The sequence below is a fragment of the Bos grunniens genome, chromosome 2 (genome assembly GCF_055505025.1).
Source record: "Bos grunniens cultivar Pamir isolate PY7600 chromosome 2, Bosgru_T2T1.0, whole genome shotgun sequence".
Lineage (NCBI taxonomy): Eukaryota > Metazoa > Chordata > Mammalia > Artiodactyla > Bovidae > Bos > Bos grunniens.
The window spans coordinates 6713026-6735345 of record NC_141166.1 but is presented as its reverse complement, the minus strand read 5'-3'; the positions used below and the strand labels follow the sequence as shown (position 1 = coordinate 6735345).

General features: G+C 55.4%; 1 protein-coding gene and 1 long non-coding RNA gene across 17 annotated transcripts in view; one reads left to right on the top strand and one right to left on the bottom strand.

The window, feature by feature from the left end:
• Positions 1-2283: 2283 nt before the first annotated feature.
• On the top strand, positions 2284-10946 carry LOC147377346 (uncharacterized). The gene is made up of 3 exons (XR_015150219.1): positions 2284-2450; positions 9741-9906; positions 10750-10946. It is a non-coding gene; the product is annotated as an uncharacterized LOC147377346 (long non-coding RNA).
• Positions 10947-13865: 2919 nt separating this feature from the next.
• ZBTB40 (zinc finger and BTB domain containing 40) overlaps positions 13866-22320 on the bottom strand; it is a 78568-nt gene continuing 70113 nt past the window's right edge. For 13 of the 16 annotated variants that reach the window (XM_086364981.1, XM_086365011.1, XM_086365017.1 and 10 more), the window contains 5 exons: positions 21144-21358; positions 19680-19842; positions 18897-18983; positions 17614-17831; positions 13866-15876 (listed from right to left, as the gene is read on the bottom strand). In XM_086364981.1, coding sequence (XP_086221107.1) covers positions 15682-15876; positions 17614-17831; positions 18897-18983; positions 19680-19842; positions 21144-21358 — 878 coding nt within the window. In that variant the 3' untranslated portion in view covers positions 13866-15681. Of the gene's footprint in view, positions 15877-17613; positions 17832-18896; positions 18984-19679; positions 19843-20083; positions 20693-21143; positions 21359-22320 lie in introns of those variants that run through there. The other 3 variants (XR_015150212.1, XM_086365009.1, XR_015150216.1) reach the window with 3 other exon arrangements.

Sequence of the window (22320 nt, the reverse complement as noted above, 5' to 3'; positions counted from 1 at the left end):
TGGATGAGTAAGTGGATGAATGGATGGATGAGTGGATGGATGAATGGATGGATGAGTGGGTGGATGAATGGATGGGTGAATGGATGGATGGATGGATAAGTGGATGAATGGATGGATGAGTGGATGGATGAATGGATGGATGAGTGGGTGGATGAATGGATGGGTGAATGGATGGATGGATGGATGAGTGAGTGGATGGATGGGTGAATGAATGGATGGATGAGTGGGTGGATGAATGGATGGGTGGATGGATGAGTGGGTGGATGAATGGATGGATGGATGAGTGGGTGGATGAATGGATGGATGAGTGGGTGGATGAATTGATGGGTGGATGAATGGATGGATGGATGAGTGGGTGGATGAATGGATAGATGAGTGGATGGATGGATGGATGAGTGGGTGGATGAATGGATGGATGGATGGATGAGTGGGTGGATAAATAGATGGATAGATGGACGGGCAGATGGACAGTTGTGCAAAGGATGGCAGATTGTGACACCTGGGTTTCTAGAAAGCTCTCTTGATGCCAGGTGCCAGCTGGGCCTCAGAAAACAAAATAGGAACGCTGGGCAGGGTGATCATAAGGTCCCTGACTCCAGACTCATGTTTCAGGTGCCTCCTTGGGTGTTTAACTGAAACGTCAAGCTTAACATGCCCCCAGTTGTGTTCCTTTTCTTTCCTCCAAAACCTGCCCTCACTCTGCTCCCCTCCCCAGCCTGTGGCGACTTCATGCTCCCACTTTCAGACCAAGCTTGGGAATCATTCTTGAGTCTTCTCTTTTTTCTCACAACCCACGTCTAATCCATCAGCAAACCCTGTCTGCCCTGCTGTCAGCATCTGACCACCCCTCACCAACGCCCTGGTCCAGGCTCTCATCATTTCCCTGCTCGGCTAACAAATGAGCCACTCAGAAATTTATTTAGGTTGCAGCCTCATTTTAATTTTTAATCTTTATGAAATTCTTCTGTGATGAGATACTGCAATAACCCCTAAGTAATCTCCCAGCACCCACTATCTCTCCCTATATTTATTCTCTACACAGCAACCGCAGCACTCACTCAAAACCCGCCACTGGCCAAACCCTTAAAAGGCCGTGGAAGGTCTTAGGTAATCTGGCCTGGCTACTTTTCTTTCTTTGACTAGTTATTTTTATTTTTTATCGGGATGCGAGGGTCTTAGCTGTGGCACACGGGATCTTCGATCTTCACTGGGGCACGTGGGATCTAGTTCCCTGACTGGGGATTGAGGCAGGGCCCCCTGCACTGGGAGCGTGGAGTCTCAGACACTGTGCCACCAGGGAGGTCCCCCTGACTACTTCTCTAACTGGATCTCCTCCTAGGCTCTCCCTGGCTCACCCTGCTCCAGCCACACTGGCCTTCTCCATACTCCTCGCACCAGCCACAGGCCCACGCCTCAGGGTTCTTGCACAAGCTGTTCCCACTGCTGGGGAAGCTCTTCTGTAGACACTGACATTCACATAGCCAGGCCGTGGAAGTCATCACGTCTTTGCTGGAGTCACTTAATAAGTGAGGCTTTTCCCAGCCTCCTATCCACACCTCTGCCAGGCCCCTCTGTCCCCTATCGATATAATCGTTCTCTCTTTTTAAAAAATTTTATTTTGTTAATTGTTCTCTTGGACACTCAACATTATCCAGCAGACTATTGACTCATGTATAGTCTCTCCTACTAAAATATGAGCTCCGTGAGAGCAGGGATTTTGTTCTGTTCTGTTCACTGTGGTGTCTGTAGCACCTAGAACCCTGCCTTGGCCACACTGAGTTTAATAGATGCCCATCGTTGCATGAATGGATTCTAGGTACGTGGTATGAGGGGGCGTGGCAGGGGACCAGGCCTGTCTTGGAAGCCTTAGGCATCATCACCTTGTTCTTTTGCTCCTTCACTTGCCCCTCTTCCCCAGTCACTCAGCAGAGGCACAGGGCTCCATGGAGGGTTAAGCCATGAACACAGATACTACATAATTTCACTAATTCCACTTCCAGTTGGTGATGGAGAGGGAAGCCTGGCGTGCTGCAGTCCGTGGGGTCGCCAAGAGTTGGACATGACGGAGCGACTGGACTGATGATAAACCTAGACTAGCCAGTCAGAGACAGGGAGTAGACGGTGGTGTCCAGGAGGAGGGGCCAAGGGCTGGTGCTCACAGTCAGAGACAGGGAGTGGACGGCGGTGTCCAGGAGGAGGGGCCAAGGGCTGGTGCTCACAGTCAGAGACAGGGAGTGGACGGTGGTGTCCAGGAGGAGGGGCCAAGGGCTGGTGCTCACAGTCAGAGACAGGGAGTGGACGGTGGTGTCCAGGAGCAGGGGGCCAAGGGCTGGTGCTCACAGGAATGGGCCGCCTTCAACGGTGACGGAAACATTCAGTGGGAACAGAGTTTCAGTATGAAGAGGCAAGCAAGTTCTGGAGACGGACAGCGGTGATGGCTATGCAGCAATGTGAGTATAGCAGTTATTGCCACTGAAGTTTCACAAACGGCCACAAGGGTAAATGTTATATTTATTTCGCCACCAAAAAAAAAAAGAAAAAGTGAAAAGAGAAGGTGTGAACACATATTATCAAGTGCTTTAATATTGTGGGTCATATAAGGGATCAGAGAAGTCCAGAGGCCAACCCTTTTCGCTGGGGCGACTGGTGGAGGCTTTCTAGAGTGGGATCACTTGGGCTGACCCTTGAAGGATGGGGAGAAGCCGGGTGGAAAAGGCCGGCAGAGGGCATGGGTGGGCCATGGGGCCAGCTTGGGTCGGAGGTGAGTTTGGCCCAGAGTATCTGCTTGGCTGGGGTCCATGGGCCCCATGCTGGGAGCCTTGAATCCCTGTCCCCTCTCAGGGCCTGGGCGTGAGCCCCCAAGACGGCCTGTGGGGAAGCCTCTGACCAGGAGATGGGGGCAGTCTGTGGGAGCCAGGGATCCTCAGGCTGCCTGATGGCTGGTGTAAGGAAGCCCATCATAAACCTGGGGTTCTGGTCTCCACTGCCCAGCCCCTCAGGCCTCTCCCTGTCACTGCAGAAGCCGCAGACTAACCGAGGTCGGGGGTGGAACTCCTAGCAGGCACTTCCTCTGCTCTTACTCCGTGGGCCTCAGAGTCCCGGCTGTGAATCACAGCCTCGTCCTGCAACAGCTGACCTTTCTGCGGTCAGGGGCCAGGGAAGCTAATAACCACTCACTGAGTCCCTGCTCTGCAGGGTAGGTCAGGGCCTTCACGGGGGTTATTTTATAATCCTAAGAGGCAGGCAAGGACTATTATCCTCCCCATTTCATGTGAAGTGAAGTGAAGTGAAGTGAAAGTCGCTCAGTCATGTCCGACTCTTTGAGACCCCATGGACTATACAGTCCCTGGAATACTCTAGGCCACAATATTGGAATGGGTAGCCTTCCCTTCTCCAGGGAATCTTCCCAATCCAGGGATTGAACACAGGTCTCCCGCACTGCAGGCAGATTCTTTACCAGCTGAGCCACAAGGGAAGCCCAAGTATACTGGAGTGGGTAGCCTATCCCTTCTCCAGCGGATCTTCCCGACCCAGGAATCAAACCAGAGTCTCTTGCTTTGCAGGTGAATTCTTTACCAACTGAGCTATCAGGGAAGCCCCCATTTCATAGATGAGGAGAATAAGGCCCGAGAGATTATGTGGTTTGCCCAGAGCTAGAGAACTGGGCAGTGGCAGGGCTGACCTTTGACCACGTGACCCCATAGCCCTGACCACTCAGCCCTGGGGTGACCCCCCTCCCGGGGTTTGCTTCAGACCCTGGCTTGCAGGGCTGCTGTGCTAAAATCCCCTCCTCTCCAGGGCAGCTCCTCCCCACAAGCTCCAGGAAGGCCTGGAGCCTGTTGTCACCTGTCCGGCCAGCTCCTCCCAGCTGTGCAGGCGGCGGGTGCGGCCCCACTAGGGAGGGAGTAGGCGGGGCTGGACCGGATGGAGGGCACCTTGGGAGCCTCTCTTTGGCACGGCTCTGAGCACCTGTGGCAGCATCTTGGCCAGAAGGGGACCCATTCCCCTCCCCTCTGAGGACCGGGAGTTCCTCCATTGTCTCTTCCTGGAGAGTGGGGCGATGAGGTACTGTTGGGCTTTGTGTGAGCCCCCCGAAGCCCACCAGCAGCACTCCAGCCCCCTCGCCACGTGGCAGCCCTGTGCCTGGCCCAGGCCTCCGCTCTGCAGGGGCAGCACCAGCCCAGGTGAGGAGCCGGAGGCTCAGAGACAAGTCACACGATGTGGAAGTAGCAGAGTCGGGCCCCGAATCCTGATTTCTCCACCGCCTGTGCTCTGTGAGGAGTCACAGAATGTTGGAGAAGGGCCCTTAGCGGTCATTTAACCCGCTCGCTGGGGTGGGGCGGAGGAGACCTGTCCAAGGTCACGCGGCTCGTGAGTGACAATGAGTTTAGTTTTCCCACGACTCTCATTATAAATGTGCTGGCCTGCTGCCGCAAATCCTGCTAGTTCCAAGATAAACAAAACTCGCATTTGAGATGTGGTAGGCTTTAAAAAAAAAAAAAAGAAAAACAAAACACGTGTTTGAGGCAAGTGGCTTCTACTGCAATAGGAGACATGCGAAGGGTATGCACACTGAAGCCCCTGCCGCCCCCTCCGGGGCACAGTGGCTGGTGCCCAGGCGGCAAGCTCAGTGCCATGGTTTCAAGACAGGAAGGGTAGGGGGCTTCTTGGCTGCCTCCGTGGCACCCTCTAAGTTCAGTTCAGCTCTGGTGTGGAGCTGGAGAGAAACAGGATCAAGAATTGGGCATTGTGTATTCATACCAGCGTGACTTTTCCAGCAAGAGATCACCCAGCTTGGACGAGTTTCTCCACCCTTTGGAGCATCCACGTACTTGCTGCTGCTGCTGCTAAGTCGCTTCAGTCGTGTCCGACTCTGTGTGACCCCATAGACGGCAGCCCACCAGGCTCCCTCGTCCCTGGGATTCTCCAGGCAAGAACACTGGAGTGGGTTGCCATTTCCTTCTCCAACGCATGAAAGTGAAAAGTGAAAGTGAAGTCGCTCAGTCGTGTCCGACTCCTAGCGACCCCATGGACTGCAGCCCACCAGGCTCCTCTGTCCGTGGGATTTTCCAGGCAAGAGGACTGGAGTGGGGTGCCATTGCCTTCTCCATCCACGTACTTACTCGTCGGTAAAATGGGATGGCAGGACTGTCACTGTAGAGGACGTATCAGGGTCAGTCCGCAGGGAGGTAGAGCCCCTGGTACAAAGGGTGCCGACTAGGATGAGGATGAAGACGGGGCAGGCCCAGAGCAGGGGAGACACCGAGCGTGTAAGCATGAAGGCTTCAGGGAGCGAGGTGTTCCGAACCTCGAGGCCAATGCTCACCACTCGCTGACTGCACTTCCCTCCTGACAGGAGGGGAAAGGTGGTGGGTTTTGGAGCCTGACGGACCTGGGTTTGAATACAGGCTCAGCCACTTCCTGTGCAGTGATCACCTCTGAGCCTCCACCCCTTTCTCTGCCATCTAGACGACAGCCACTAGCCACACACGACCATTTAAAATTTAAAATCCGGCTTCTCGGCCATGCTGGCCACGTTTCAAGTGCTCAAAGCCACATCTGACGGTGGCCCCACATGGGGTGGTGCAGGATAGACCGCCTCTGTCATCAGAGAGAGTCCTGTTGGAGGGGGCTCCCTGTGACCAGCACCAGGCGGGGGGCGCACGCCTAGCCGGGCCAGGGCAGAGGGCGGTAACTGACGCTCAGCCTGTCCCTCCTGGGGGCCTCCGGCTGAGCCCTGAGTCCCCACCCTCACCTGGGCTCAGGTGTGCTCTTCCTGGCAAAGTGAAGGTAATGCCGGGTCCAGCTGCTCTGACTGCACCTCTGCTACTGACTTCCCACGGGACCGAGTGACGTCACCTCCTGGAACCTCAATTTCTTCATCTGCAAAATAATCATTCAAGCCCTTCCAGCCTCAGGGCGATGCTGCCCAGAGTCAAGCAAGCAAATGACTCCAAGTCATGATGTCACTGGGGGGACCAGAGCGTCACAGGGCAGCAAGGCGAGGTGGGGAAAGACTCCATCTGGTATCCAAACCATCTCACTAGCTGAGGACCCTTAGGTCCTCAGAGGAGGCTGCATCTGAATTCCTTCACTGGAAAACAGGGTAACCGTGAAGATACTGACTCTACACTTTGACGTTACCCTGAGGATGGGTGACGCAAATGGAAGTGATCTGAGAGCAGCAGAGTGCTCCTCAAGTGTAAGGCGTTACGGATCCGCTGCTCCTGCACAACACGAGGGCGGCCCAGTCTCTGGGCCAAGCACCTGCCACCTCCTCTCCTTTCTGTGCTCCACGCCCCCTCCCCTCTACCCACCCCCCACCCCAGGGCTCTCCTGCTCCAAGCCGAGAGACCAGGTTGGCACAGAAATGGGTCGAGATGACCTATTCTGCTGATGCCAGGACAAGACAGCGAGCCCACTGGGGCCTCAGGGCCAGGTTCTATCCAGGAAGTCTGCTTGCCCCTGTGACCCGTCCCTTGGGCTGTAGGATCTCACTCCAGGTGGCCCCGAGGTGCAGCAAGGAGGAGCATCAGGAGCACGGTTCCAGGCATGCAGACCCCAGCCCTGGGCTTGCCGCTCTCCAGTCTTACATAAGGTGCTCCCTGGATGCCAGACATCAAGGAAACGGGGGACAGAGAGATGCCAAGGCCGGGCCCTGACCTCCAGGGACTCTGTCCGGCTGGCCCTCTTTTTCACCTTCCACTCCCCTACAGAAGTCTACCCTACTTGAGCTTTGGAAGCACCCCGTGGGCTCTCTGCACTGGGACAAGGACTGCCGAGGCTTTGGGTCCCTTGATGAATGGTACCATGTTTATGGAGCTCTTCCTACATACCATGACCTATGCTTGCATGCAAAGCTGCTCCAGTCATATCTGCCTCTTCTCGACCATGTGGAATGGAGCCCACCAGGCTCCTCTGTCCATGGGATTCTCCAGGCAAGACTACTGGAGTGGATTGCCACGCCCTCCTCCAGGGGATCTTATCAAACGCAGGGATCGAACCGGTGTCTCTTAGGTCTCCTGCGTTGGCAGGCGGGTTCTTTACCACTAGTGACACCCGGATGACCTATACCAGAATCTCAAAGGTGTTCCTTTTAATCTCCACGATTACCTTGAGATTTTCATTACCTCCAGTTTACAGAGAAGAAAAACAATCAGGAAAAGACATGCAAACATGCCCAAAGCACACACCTATCAAGGGACACAGCAGGGATCTGAACTCAGATTTGAGTAACTCTACAACGGGCTCTGAACCACTACATTCTCTATTGTCTCCTGATCCTGAGTTCTCCAAAAAAAATGATTGCTGTTCTAGGAAACACTGCTTCCTTCAGGATCCCAGGATAAGAGGAGAGATGGGGAAGGCAGTGAGGCTGTGATGCTTCCCTGAGCTGTCTGGGGGGGAAGCACCCTCACACATTCGTGCTGACCCCAGGCTGGGCTCAGCGGGAGCTCACACAGGGCCTGAATGGTCCTCTGATTTGAAGGAAGAGCCCCGGCTGAGCCATCAAGGGTCCACTGAGGACTGGTGACTCTGTGAGAGGCAGCAGGGGCCCCTCAAAGTGACAGCTCCTAGACCACAAACGATCTAGTCCCCAAACAAGGCAAAGGGCATGACTCCTGTTGCTACTGGACACATTTCCAGCTGATAAAAGCAGAGTTTCCGGCCTGGTTGGCTGTCTCAGGCAGGAGAGATGGAGGGGGAGGTCAAGAAGAAAGCAGGTCAGGGGATGTGGTAGGTCTATGACCGTCCAGGTGGCCCTGACCAGTGGCCCAAGGACTGAGAAGTTGGTGGCCCAGGTATCTTCTGCTAACTGGGTATCAAGCAAGAAATGCTCGGATGTAGCCTGGTGTTTAAGAGTGAACTCTGGGCGGCCTGGATGGGAGCGGGTTTGGGGGAGAATGGACACACGTATATGTGTGGTTGAGTCCGTTGGCTGTTCACCTGAGCTGTCACAACGTGGTTAATCGGCTAAAGCCCAATACAAGATAAAAAGTTAAAAGAAGGATTGAGCTCTGGAGTCAGGTGGCCTGGATCACATCCCAGCTGAGCTGCTCGATGGCCATGTACCCGTCAGGTGGCTTTCCTGGTGTAGGTGTCCTTGCCTGAAATGTGGGGCAACAACAGCCGCTACATCATGGTGCTGGGGAAGTAAAAATTACATAAAGCTCTCCATCCAGTGTCCATCATGTGCTAAGCACTTACTAACACCAATTATTAATTATGAGAGCATTTCTGGAAAATATTAATCCCCCCTGCCACCAGTGAAAAAGACAAAACTAAAAAAAAAAAAGGAGACAAAGGAACATAGCATTTATAGGCATTTAGGTTGCTCATCCGGAGAAGGCAATGGCACCCCATTCCAGTACTCTTTCTTGGAAAATCCTATGGACAGAGGAGCCTGGTAGGCTGCAGTCCATGGGGTCGAGAAGAGTCAGACACGACTGAGTGACGTCACTTTCACTTTTCACTTTCATGCACTGGAGAAGGAAACGGCAACCCACTCCAGTGTTCTTGCCTGGAGAATCCCATGGACGGAGGAGCCTGGTGGGCTACAGTCCATGGGGTCGAGAAGAGTCAGACACGACTGAGCGACTTCCCTTTCACTTTTCACTTTCATGCATTGGAAAAGGAAATGACAACCCACTCCAGTGTTCTTGCCTGGAGAATCCCAGGGACGGGGGAGCCTGGTGGGCTGCCGTCTATGGGGTTGCACAGAGTCGGACACGACTGAAGCGACTTAGCAGCAGCAGGTTGCCCATCTGCACTGGCTTGCTGTTCTTCATACCTGTTTCTCATACGAAACCCTTGCTGACCAGGTTAGCAGTCCCATTGGAGCAGGCATCGCACACTGTCTTAGCCTGTTGTTGCTGTTGTCCAGTCGTGTTAACTAAGTCATGCCTGACTCTTTGCAACCCCAAGGGCTGCAGCTCACCAGGCTCCCCTGTCCTTCACTACCCCCGGAGTTTGCTCAAACTCACGGTCCACTGAGTCAGTGATGTTATTTAACCATCTCATCCTCTGCCACCCCCTTCTCCTCCTGCCCTCAATCTTTCCCAGCATCGAGGTCTGGATCCTGGTTCTTCCCATCAGGTGGCCAAAGTATTGGAGCTTCAGCTTCAGCATCAGTCCTTCCAATGAATATTCAGGGTTAATTTCCTTTAGGATGGACTGGTTTGATCTCCTTGCTGTATTAGCCTGATCCATCCTCAACCTCCACAGCGTCGGGCATGGGGCCGTGTACACAGTAGGACCCCACGGGCTCCAGAACTTCAGCTCGAAAGGACACCTGCTCTGCCAGCCTAACACTGTGTGTGTGAACAAAAAGGATAATGCAGTTCTTGCCCTTGAAAGGGTCACAGTTTAGCAAGGGAGGATCTCAAGTCATCCTGTGACAATCTAACAGTCCCACGCTCCCAAGCCCACGCGTTCCTACCTGACATCTCTCTCACCCCCACAGTCCTGTGTGCACACACACGTCCCCTTGGCTCCCTGGGCTCACAGGCAGCTCTGGCCCTGGCCTGTCTGGAAATGTGGGCTTTGGCCTGAACTCTGCGTGGAGCACAGAGGTTTCAAAATGGAGTGAGAAGCTCTTTGGTCCTGGGCCGGCCCCGTGGGTCCGCTTCCCCACCCCCTGTCCGTTTTTATCAGACCCTCCTGATGGCAGGTCTGTGAAATCTCTCCTGGAGGGGGACTGTGGGTCCCTGGACTGACCTTGTCCTGATGTGTTTGATCAGCTGTTTCTGGCCTGCGCTGGGGGAACCGGTGCACGCAGAGCTGGCAGGAGTGGTGTTTGATCAGAGCAGCTGGGGAGCTCCGGGCTGGGCAAGCTGCTGTCAGCCTTCTGCCCTGTTCTTCTCGGAGGACAGAGAGAGGAGGATGTCCTGATGGACCCGCCCATAGGTAAGTGAGGCGGGGGACCCAGTCGCTGGCGGTGGGGAGAGGTGGAAGGTGGGTCCTGCCTGAGGGTGTGAGGCTAACTGGAGGAGCTCTGTGGGTCCCTGGCTGGGCAGGAGGGGCACCCGCCAAACTCCCAAAGCTCGCTGTCTGGTGCCAGGCGTGTGGGAAATACAAGTGTCCAGTGGACGTGGGACCAACGCTCTGGTAGCACCGGGTGGCAGAGCAGAAGGCAGGACAGACGCATGAGAAAGGCCTGGCGAGCATTCACAGGAAGCTGGGCTCGCACCCCGCACCAACCCCCCCAGCCGTGTCCTAGATCCTCTCTTCTCGGTAAAACCGTGAGTCCTGGAGTGCTTCCCAACAAGGGTCTAGGACAAGGCACGTGGAGCTGTAAGTTCTTTCTGTTTTACCCAAACACGTGCCTGAGTACCAGCTCGTGCAAGGGAAGATGAACAATGAATCTGAGAGCTCCAGAGGCAAGGCGGGATGGCCGGACACCATCGCATCCTCGGTGTTTTCGCTTCCCGCCCTCTCACTGGACTCGTGACCACCAGAGCTCCAATCTGTGCCCTTCCTCGGATGGGACCCTTAGGCTGCGGTGCCAAGGAGCTCCGAGAATCCCGGCTCCTTCCCGGGAGCTCCTGTCCCCCTCTTATCGCTGTCCACCCCAGCCTGAGACAGAGGCTCTGGATTGTTGTATATAGTGTGGCCTGGGGAGCTCCACGGGGCCTTCTGGGTCTGGGTCCGGGTCTGGGGTCTGGGATCTGGTTCTGCGTCTCTCCTGCCCTCTGCTCCAGGCCCTCCATCTTAGGGCATTTCCTGCCCTTCTCTGCCTTCTTCCCTCAGGTTCAAGTACTAGAATCAGGAACAGACGTCATCTACGAAGCATCTGTACCATTTGGGCATTTTACAGATGTTGACTCTCCCCCTCACAGCCGTCATCAGGAATAACTCGCCCAAGGTCACGGTCAGCTGGGAGCTGGGGATGGGAAGCTGCACCACGACTCTGCCTCCAGCAGCCGACCCCCTGGCCCAGACTGAAGGTAACACCACCTCCGGGGAATCGCTGGGCCCCTCTCCTACCTCTGCTCAGCCACTCCTGATCCAGAGCAGCACTTCATCTCTGTACACACTCACCTCCACAGCCAGAGCCCAGCTCCCGGGGACACCCCAGGATCTCAGCTCGATACGACTGACGGCTCCAGCCCCTCTCCCCAAACACACTGCTCAGGCAGAAGGGCCTACGTCCTAGAGGCCTCATGGGCTCTGGGCCAAGGTCAGGACTGCCCCAGACTTGAGCACAGCCACCCCCACCCCTGCCTCGGGGCAGACCTGAGCTTAGGTGGGTACAGGGTACGATGCCCCCGCCTTCCCCGCAGGACTCTCACTGCAGAAATTATGAACATCCTGTCCGCGTGTCTACCTCTCGTTCCCATGTTGGCTGCCAGCAACGTGACATTTTCAGCTGTTCACCACGAAAGGTTTCTGCTTATTTCACAGTTATCTGCTCAGCACTTTGCGCTTTGGGGGCAGTTGAGGTTCAAGAGATAAATGGAAAGTGGTGGGTGTTCTCAAGATCCCCAAGGGTGCAGAGAGAGAGAGGGAGAGGTGAGACGGCAGGAATGAATGCTCTCCCCAGTGCTGGAAAATGTAGGGAAGGGCTGACCTGTATGTGAAGGACTTATTAATAACAACTACAATTTCCAACACCAAATTCATTAAATCCAGGCTTTTAATTAGAACTACAATTCTGTGGGGTGAATACAATAATTTCCTCTATTTGTGAATGAGCACTGGGAGGAGGGAGCTTAGAAGAGGATAAGGATCTCACCAAGGTCACAGAGTCACAGTGACAGCACCGGGATGCGCCAAGGCTGGTCTCTGAAAGCGACACCACGCCTGCTCTCTGGGAGCGAGGGCTCAGGAAAAGCAGGCTCCACCCGACAGGCGAGCTCCTAGCCGCCCCCAGGACGCGCTCACACGTCCGCGGGTTCAAGAGCCCCTAGGAAAGCAGGCCTGTCCAGCCTGGTCCCATCTGACAGCTGCCCACAACCACAGAGAACACGGGTCTATTATCACAGTCCATTTGAAACTCACACAGCATAATTCTTTCCAAAGTACGTATTTTATTTATATAGAGTAGTGCAAGTTGAATGCGAATTAATGGTCTGTAATCCAGTTTCAACAGCATCCTGTGCTGGCTAGCTGCCCTCACCACAGGTGTTGGCCAGTGTGGCTGGCCTTTGTAAGGGACGTGATCAAACATTTCCCCGATTGGGAAGAAATCTAAATTAGCCCGGGGATAATTTTTTTTTTCTTTTTTCCAACAATGTCATCTCCAAAGCACAACGTCTTCTCCTTTCCTCCCAGGCTGAGTCAGAGGGGAGCAACTTTCCGACTTCTTTCTGGCTGTGCTGCTGAGCTTTGGGCCCAAGTCCTACCAGCCCCCATGTTTTCCATGGCCACAAGACACTCCCTTCGACCCTAGATCTCATTCTTTCATGCCCACTTTCTCCCTGACTCCTCAGAACCCTGGAACACGCTGGGCGCAGTGGAGCTGGGCAGAGGCTGCTCAAGCCCTCCTGTGATGAAAGCACCCCTGGATTTTCTCCGCTGCTGCCCAGCTATCTACCCCAACTTCACAGAGATACCACTCGTCCCCTGGAACCGTTCTGTGTAAGGCTGGCAGTTCCTCCAACCCTTGGTCCATTCGTAGATCTCAGGAATGAGAAATAAAACACCCCTCCCACCCATACTAATATATAGTTAGCCTATGGTATGGTGGCTGCAACGTCGCCTGGGATAGAGAAACTCTGGGCCTGTCCTTTCTCCTTGGTGCTAGTTATACCATGGGCAGAGAACGGGCTCCCGGTCTCCCTGTGTGCCCTTGTTTGACTGGGTCTCCTTCGCCCTCGGCCCGCGGCCCTCAGGGCTCTTCCGCAGGTGATGAAGCTGAAGAACACACCGTGGTTGGGCCGGGGCGGGGGCGGGGGGGGCGGGCAGGGAGAGTCAGACAGCTTCCTCACAGAGGACTTGAACCCCCAGGGGAACCTGCTTTCACACCGTACATTGTGGTACTTTCTGGGCTCAGAGCTTCCCAAACATACAGCTTCTGAGACGAAAGAGACAGGCTTTATCAAATAAACAAGTACAGACCATTGTCTGTGCTTCACTCCCTTTCAGGCTCTGTTCACACACTTGCCTGGGCCCATCTTCCCAGGGTGGGCCTCGCTCCTCAGCATCTATTTGCTGTCTGCCTCACTCACCTGTGATGAGCAAATGCCTTTCCATCACGGATCCCCCACTGTTCCCATGGAGTCAGACTCCAGCCTGGAATCTGCCTGCCTTCTTCCTCACCAGGTGTTTCACGAGCTCTGGGATTGGATTAGAGAAGGGGGGTGGGGGTCTCATGAATAAATCCAAGGGTTCCAAGAAAGCCCACAGACTCCTGGGTACCATGGCCAGTGCCCCAAGGTTCAGCCCCGAGACTGTCCGGGCAGCAACCCAGCAGCAAAGGCCACATGAGAGCCAGTGACGTGGACAAAGGGACCTGGGTAACAGCATCCTCCCTGGTGGCAATCCAGAGAGTCTCTTGCGCAGACAGAACTAGGAAAGTCTTCCTACAATGTAATCCATGCTTGGGGGTCTCCAGTGAGCAATGATGTAAAAATCACTGTTGATGCAGCATCTTGCAGAGGTCCGCTCGGAGTAGAAACGAGACTCCGGCTGGACCTTCCCCTCGCGCTGACCAGAACCAGCACAGGCCTGGTGCTCCCACTGGCCGGCCGTGCCGGGGCTCTGAGTGCAGCTGGTGGCAAGGCCTGCTTCCCTGCCTGCTCTCGGCACAGCGAGCTGTGGGTCCGGTGATTCTGAGGCGAAGGAGTGTCCTGCCTCCACCCGGGTCTCCGTCTGAAACCTGAGAAAAGGCTGTCTAGGTACTCGAAAAGGTTCGGAAAGTTGGGTTGAAAGTTTACAGCTTTCTTTATTCAGAGAACTTTTTTAAGAAGAAAAAAATCACTTTCCCCTACAGGTCCCCAGTCATTAATTTTTAATTTTTTTCTTTTTTTGGCTGGAAGAAGTTTTGATGATGCTGCGATTCCCAAGTACCCATGCCTTCTTATCTGCTAGGCTCGGCCTCCACGCCCTGCGGGTTGGGCAGCTCTGTAATCTCAGTGGGGTTTTATCTGGTGCCAAGAGGTTCGGTGTCATCTCGTCACTTGCTGATCAAGAGCAGTCCTGGTATGACAGCTCATGGGGCTGAGCAACCTTAAGAAGACAGAGACAGCCCTGGCAGAAGCAGTGAGGGCCTCACAGGGAGGCCAAGTCTTAAAGGTTTGAGCACCATCTTCTGGTCAGTCATTGGCCTTTGAAAACTTCATTTACTTCCTTTACTTCCTAACGGGAAGATCCCTGAATTGACAAGCTCAAGGCGGGAGGGAGCTGCTGAGCTGCCTGCAGAGAGTGGGCCGGTGGCAAGGGCCATACCGTGGCCCTTCCGGCAAAGTGTGATGGCGATAAACGGACTGACCACGACCCGAATCGACCCCCTCCCCTGCTGGTGCCTGGTGATGTGAAATGCGCTTAGAGAGAAGGGGTGGCCTTGTCTCTGGGCGGCCTGTATCGTGAGGGTGAGGGATCAGACAGGGGGTCAGCCGCACAAGCTGGCAGGGAGCCGTGCTGGGCGTGGACACGCTGCTCTCGCAGACATCAACCTTCTGGCATCAAGGAAAGGAAGATAAATGCTAGCCATTCCCTCTGAACGGCGGGAACCTATATCCATCTAATTGCACTTCATAATGGATTCCATAAACCATTAATTATCAGATTATATTTTGGGAACTGAAGACAAAAAAAAGCTCTGTGAAATTCAGACTCCAGAGGCCCGCTGGCCAGCACTCCCCGTGGCGGCCGGGGAGGGCACTGCCAGTGGGGCTACACACAGGGCAGCGGAGACCAGGGTAGCAGGAGGAGTTGGGGCCGCGGGCACCAGGGGGAGGGGCCGAGGCCTCCAGGCTGGGTGGAAGCCTGAGGCTTTGATTAAGGACAGGGGATAAGGGCACCACGGAAACACTGTGGGAACCAGCCTCCAGTGCAGAACACCATGAGGAGTTTCCGGGAGGGCAGGCGTGGTTTGCAGCCACGTGGCCTCACACTGGACACCCGCACGGCTATGGGAAGGGCCGATGGAGCCGACAGGGTGGGCCTCGGCCTGGAAACGAGGGCTTCCTGATGGGCACGCTGCTACCAGGCCTACCGCTGCCGTGCAGGGGCTGGGAGGATGCCAGACGCGAGGAAAGGGATCCTGCACGGCCTGACGGTGTGGTTCTCTTGCTTTTCAATGGCCAGAAGGCCCTGCAGCGTGTGCTGGCCCACTCCGCGGGCCACAGTCCCGCCTGGAACTGCCTCTCCGCATACTGAGGGCTGCCGGCGCATCACACCTGTCCCTCTGATCACCGGCTCTTGCCCCACTGCTCCTTCAGCCTCTGTTTCAGAAGCCACACTCCGCTTGTGGGTGGACAGGGTCACAGAGGCCGCCGCAGGAGGCCTGTGGGGAACAGGCCTGCCAGCCACAGGGGGCGGTTGTGATGGCTACTGATGACTCAGAAGCTGGTTTTATGAGAACAGCCATGCTTCTGCCCCTTCCCAAGGGAGACCACTTAGGTTGGTGTGAAGCTAAGATGCTCAATACTGTGCCAGGGAGGAGGGGCAACAGGCAAGTGTGGAGCTTTTCCTCCACTGCACACGCAGGACCCCCCTCCCCCAGCCATGAGCAGCCACTCATTTGGCCTCCCCACAGATCAGGGTCACGGTCCCGTCCAGCAAGTCCTCCACGGTCACGGCCACAAGCTCAGAGCTGGTCTGGGCTGTCTGTGAATCCGGCAACGTCACGAACACCTGTGAGCCAGCAAGCTGGGTCTCCTCCAGCGTGACCACCTGCTCCGTCGGGGCCACCGGCTCTGGGGTCTGGATCACCTGCAAGGGAAAGACCGTGAGGCAGGGCTGGGCAGTGTCCACAGCTGGCTCCCCAGAATTTACATGGTTTTCCTCTCACACTGTAATGATGGTATTTATGTTTTCACCTGAGGAGAGCAATTACATGTGCCTAATGGGAAGAGGCAAGTCTAACACACCCGTGATGCAAAAGAGAAGGCAGGCAAACAATTTAAATAACTCTGTGTGCTAAATTGCTATAATTTAGCTCAGTACGCCATCTCAGGGCGCCCGGACTCTATGATTACACACCAGTGAACGTGGGCTCAGTTTCTCACACTGGTTTTCCTGTCTCAAGGATTACACCACAGAGCTAAGTGCCATGTGAGAGATGCTACTGAATGAAGGTGGTTCATGCCGTGCTTGGACCAGGGAAACGGGGATGCTGGCCAGAAGCCTCGGCTTGCCGTAGGTGGCGTGTCTGGGCCTTGATCAGGCAGGAGGCCTCACTTGGGAGGCTGGGTGGCTACAGGAGGAAGAACAGGCGGGCAAAATGTGGCTTCTGTCAGCTCCCCCGCACAGCTCACCCGGCTGAGGCACAGGCTTCTACAGGCCACACGCACCCCTTTCAAATGTGCACCAGCTCTTAGAGATGACGCCCCCATCACCGGGAGAACCAGTCTGCTTAAGAACACCTGCTTCCTGCCTGAACCTCAACCTTCTGAGCCACGGAGCTCGGAATAGCTGACGCCGTCAATGCGGAGCGCCCACAGATGGCTCAGCCACCCTGATTCCTGAGGGGCGGCCGAGAGCGGAGAGTGTCCTCCTCTAGACAGGAGTGGAGAGACAGGGACGCCAAGCTCCGCCACGTCTCTGCTGTGAGAGGGGAGAGGCTGACTGTGACGTTCAATAAAAAATCATCTAGGACAGCAGCTTTCAAACTGCCGTTTTCTTTTAGCAACGGACTCTTTTCTGTTTCCCCCTGCAAAGGACATCTTACCAAGAATCCTAATACATATATATATTAAAAAATAAATAAAAGCAGAGCCGTTCTTGAAATGGCAGCAGAAGCAGCACCCGGAGGCCTGGCACCTGCCCTGCCCTCTGCGCTGCACAGGGGCCTGCAGGAACTTGGCCAAAGGGACTGCTCAACGGGACAGGACGGGGCGCAGCCCGGCCAGCTCAGTCCCTCTCTGGTCCATCTGCAATTTACTGTCAATCAACAGAATGGAGCTTCATTTCCTCTTCTGCCCACCCTCTCTGGAAAAGATGGGACGAGCGGTAAGAGTCCCAGAGACACACAGAGGGGCGGGAGCAAACACAGCCTTGAGACCTGAGAAGAGGTGGGGCTTCCCCCAGAAAAGCCCAGACATTCAAACATGCTCCGAGCCCAGCCCACAGGGGCTATCAAGCTTAGGGCTTTCAACCGAAGGTGATCCCAACAAAGAGCTCACCCACCTCCTCCGAGGGTTCCTGCAACCCTGACCACACCCCATGGTGGTCGCAGAGGGTGAGCGAGGGTGTGAATGGGAAGGAGAGGCCCAGGGCATTCTGCTTTTAGAATTCTTTTTCCAGCCTCTCTAGACCCAGGGGCCGTTTCACAGGTAGCCACCAGGTGGTCCAGAGAGATTTCTGCAAGATCCTCCTGGCCATGAAGTCATCACTCACGGGGCCCCTTGAGAGTCCCAGGGAGAAAGGCTAGTTGTCTGAAGGGGCTGCCTCCGGAGAAGCCTCAAGACCCCTGGGCCCGAAACCCCGCACCCAAGGCCCCACAGTCACCTGCACCATCTGCGACTGGGTTTCCGCGCCCAGCACCTTCGGGTGTTCAGACTCCAGGTGACAGTCCAGCTGGGCCTGGGAGGTGAAGAGCTCCCCGCAGAGCTCACAGGGGAAGGTGCTCTCCGACTGCTTGAAGTGCTCAGTGGTGACGTGGTGCTGAAGGGCCCCCGGGAAGCGGAAGGTGGCCGCACAGTACAGGCAGCGGAAGGGCTGCGACCCTGCGGGAGGGGGACGGAGGCATGGCTGGGGCGGGGCCAGGCAGGGGCAGGGCGTCCAGAGGCAACTCTTCAGCTTGTGTGGGGCCTGGAGCTTGAACAACTTGGGGAGCCCTCTTTAGGAAAACGAGTACAAATTTACACACACAGGACTGGGGGCAGAGCTTTGGAAAAGTCCCGCCAGAGAGAGGCCCCAAGTCCAGCTTCCTTAGCATCCGATTCAGGCTAAACCTGCGTCTGCCAAAGCCCATTATTCATCGATTCAGTGGTAACGACGCTGTTTTGTCACTTTTAACATCTCTGAAACGGGATCAATGACAGCTGCGCTGCTGCAAGCCGTGGAGGTCGGGTGTGAGTGTCAACCGGCGCCGCGAGCGCACGCCTAAGGGGCAGCATGGAGGCCCGCAGGACGCCTGTCCACTGCCTCGAAGAAAAGCCCCGAGACGGAGGCGCGTGATTCTAACTCACAGGAACCAAATGTGTGCTAAATGAGAGGTCAGGGTTGGACGGTCAGCTGCATTCCCAAAGAGGAATCAGAAGAGACTAGCTCTACTAATGCTCAGGAGACCAAAACCGCAGGCGTTACCATGCGCCCCCTGACTGGCGCCCTTGACGGCAGAGGACAACCCCGTGCGGAATAACACGCATGGCAACAATCTCACCTGAGTGCTACTCTGAGAAGCCGAGTTCTTATGTTAATCAACTTACTTAACGGCAGATGAGAGTGCATACAAATCTACGTCAAAGTGAGCTCAGAGCAGGACTCAGGATAACCAGTTTTTCTAATGGTTCATTAAAAATGGTGCCTCTTAAATAACTGGCATTTAGGTTTGATGGGACACAGCAGGAACAAGGCTAATCACAGGTGATGCTGAGATGCCTCCCTGCGCGGGGCCTGCACTAGCGTGTTCGGCTCACAGTTACCCTGTGAGGTAGGCAGTACCGTCGGCCCCGTGTTGTGGATGAGGACAACTCGGCTGTCGCTTGGCCTGGGCTGCGCAGCTGTAAGGCGAAGGGGAGGGGCACAGCCCGGGCTGCCCTGCCCTGGGGCGCCTCGCGGGCACCGACCTGAATGCTGGCACTTGACGTGGACCTGCAGCAGCGCGGGCGTGGGGAAGAGCTCCTTGCACTGGTCACACTCGTGGAACTTCACGTCTGCGTGGCGCACGAGCAGAGGCATGGCGGAGAGAGCGAAAGGAAGACGCTCGCAGTCTGGGGAGTAACGGGGCTGGGGCGAGGGCGCACAGTGGCGGGCATCTGCCAACTGCTAGGAGCCCGACACGTACGCTAGGGGCTGGCCCAAAAGTTCGTTCGGTTTTTCTGCCCAATGTTGGCTGCTGGCCAACCCAAAACACCAGCAAAAAGCGCCAGAATGCCTGGATGTAAAGGGGATTACTGCAGAATCAGAGGAGGAAACACTGGTGCTTAGCAACATGCCACGTGCTCAGGAAACCCTCCCTGAGTGCGAGCTGCTGTCATTCTGGCCCCATTTACCAGCCACACAGGTGTGAATAATCGACCTTCTGAAGAGCAGGTAACGGGTTCAGAGCGAGGGGTCACTTTCCAAGGTCACACAGCAGAGTCAGGATTCCCACCCCGGCCTGCGTGCCACCCAGGGACGGTGGGACTCACGCTGCTCGAGGTTCCACAACCTCTGCCACTCAAGCCAGTGTCATGGGTAGACTGACTGACGTGGCACCCGTGGGTGTGCCGGGGCACGACGGGGACTCACCGAAGCACCCCGCGCTCCAGCACGGGGAGGAGCGATTCGGGGCTGGAGCCCAGGGCGCTAAGCCACAAGTCCCTCCCACTCGCCAGCCCCCACTCCCCGTCCGGGCACCCCAGCTCCACCTGCATGCTCCGTTTTGATGTGCTTCTTGTGTTCGAGCGTGTTGGAGAAGGTTTTGTCACAGGAGCTGCACTGGAGGGACGAGAACTTGGAAGATCGATGGTTTTGAGCAGCAAACACATCCGGGTGGTGGGTCCGATTGTGGTACCACAAGCCCGACAGTTGCTGAAAGGAATGTGGCAAGCGTCAGGTCTTAAATGTTCTGGCAAGCCAGAGAGTTCACAAAGACTCAGGAGAGACAAGCGCTCCCAGGGAAGCTTACGATCTGGAGTCCCACTCTCTTTTTTTTTTAAGGAGTCTACCTGAGCAAAAATTGATTTGAATAAGGCAGCAGCCAATCTTAGCAGACAGAAAGGAGCTCTGAGGAGTGGGGAGCCCATTTAGTCAACCGGAGTCTCACTCTTACCCATCACCGTGAAAGCTGACAGGCGAGGGAAGGCTTGTTCATGGGAACAAGGCGCCCGTGTATTTACTGAGGCCACTACAGGGCAGGGCTGGGCCCTTCAGAAACGCAGCCTCACAGTAAGCCTAGGAGGGAGGCGCTAGGCTCTCTGCAGTGCCCAAGGTCACACGATTAGCAAACAGAAACACCAGGAGTCACACCCTGGCCTGCCGACTGGAGAAACTGTCCTTCACCATCCAGCTGTCTCTCAGAGGCCCAGGGTGCAGCAGGGAAACCTGGAGAGAGGCTGCTGTGCCAGCTCCGAAAGCCAGTGTCCCTTCTTCCCGGGTGCCAGAGCGGCGCTGTGACACTCTTCCCACAGTTCCAGGGTTTCCTAGAGACTCAGCCCAGGTCTCACCCGGCTCTGCAAATCCAACGTCTCAGCACAAGGCTCAGAACAAAGCTAGCTGTCCATTTCAGTTGAGCTGAAATGAGCTGCTGGGCATTTCTCTGTACCCAAATGTTACAGACGCCAGCAAGGGCCATCCTCTGCTCTGTGGTCTCAGAGAGCTTTTCATAGATGTGGTTTCTTTTTAGATCCATATGGGGTTTCACTTAATTACACAGCGAACTCTAAGGTAAAAAAACAAAAACAGAGACAGAGCTCTTCCCTAGGAGTTAAGGAAAAAAAAAGAAACCCACAAAACACCAGTAATTCCGCTAAACAAGATAATTCCAGCTATTGTCATCCTCACATCCCTTGACACACGGATCAATAGGTTCCAAAGAATGTTGAGTATCCAGGGGAAAAGCAGCATTCAGTTCAGGACAAGGCTGAACTCTAAGAGAAGGAGGGCAAGGAGTCTTGGCTCCAATTAAGCTCCCCGCAACCCCACTCTGACCAGTCACGGCAGAGGAGCGAATAAGCCATGAGCTGCATGCTTCGTGAGAACCAGCCGCCCGGTCATATCCTGGAGACGAGGAATGTCCCACAAGCCGCCAGCCCCGGGGGGCCGAGGGAGACCAGAGGGAGGGCGGAGGTGGGGGGGCGGGCTGGGCAGGCTCCCGCAGGGGCCAGGCTCACCTGGTAGGCCTTGTTGCAGATCCCGCAGCTGAAGGGCTTCCCCCCGACGTGGGTCACCATGTGTCGCTCCAGCATGGACGGGGCGCTGAAGATCTTGCCGCACGTCGGGCAGGGGTGGTACTCCTTGGAGTGCACCTCGTGGATGTGCTTGCGGTGGTCCTGCAGGGTGGGGAAGCTCATCCTGCACTTCTTGCAGTCGTATGGGTCTTCGATGTCTGGTGGGCGGGGGAGACACCACAGGCAACAGTCAGTGAGAAGCGGCTGGCTGTGTGCAGTTCCAGAGGCAAGACTGCTCAGAGGTCACGCAGGGCCACGGATCCAAGGGCCGGGAGTCACTGCATCTACCACCCAACCACCTTCCACCTTTGTCCTGGGTCGGTGGTGAGGCTCTTCTGAGGCTTCTGGATTAAGCACCATTTAAAGACTGAGCATTTAAGGACTGATGCTGAAGCTGAAGCTCCAATACTCTGGCCACCTGATGCAAAGAACTGACTCATCTGAAAAGACCCTGATGCTGGGAAAGATTGAAGGCAGGAGGAGAAGGGGATGACAGAGGATGAGATGGTTGGATGGCATCACTGCCCAATGCACATGAGTTTGAGCAAACTCCGGGAGTTGTGATGGACAGGGAGGCCTGGCGTGCTGCAGTCCACGGGGTCACAAAGAGTTGGACACAACTGAGCGACTGAACTGAACGGAGCATTAAGCAGTTTAACCTCGATTCCTCACTTCGAATCTTACAAGTCAAACTTCGTTTTACTATTTTCCAGAAAGCATGGCTCTTCCCTTCCCTGGATGGTGGTGGGCGTTGTGAAGTTTTCTAATTCTCTACAGAGACTACCTGCAGGTCACTCCTGAAGCATCTCTCTACAGAGACTACCTGCACATCACTCCTGAAGCATCTCTCTACAGAGACTACCCGCACATCACTCCTGAAGCATCTCTCTACAGAGACTACCTGCACGTCACTCCTGAAGCATCACTACTTCCTTTGCGGTCAGTAGGATGACTCAAGAGGAGGAATGCGTCCTTGATCCCCACTTTAGATTCAACGACAGAAACATTTTCCTGAGCTGTGTCTGCTAAGTGCCAAATGACGGGTGAGTTTTAAGTGCCCTCCATGCCCTCATTCACTCAACCCTTCCAGTAACCCTATGTGCAGATGCTATGACCAGTC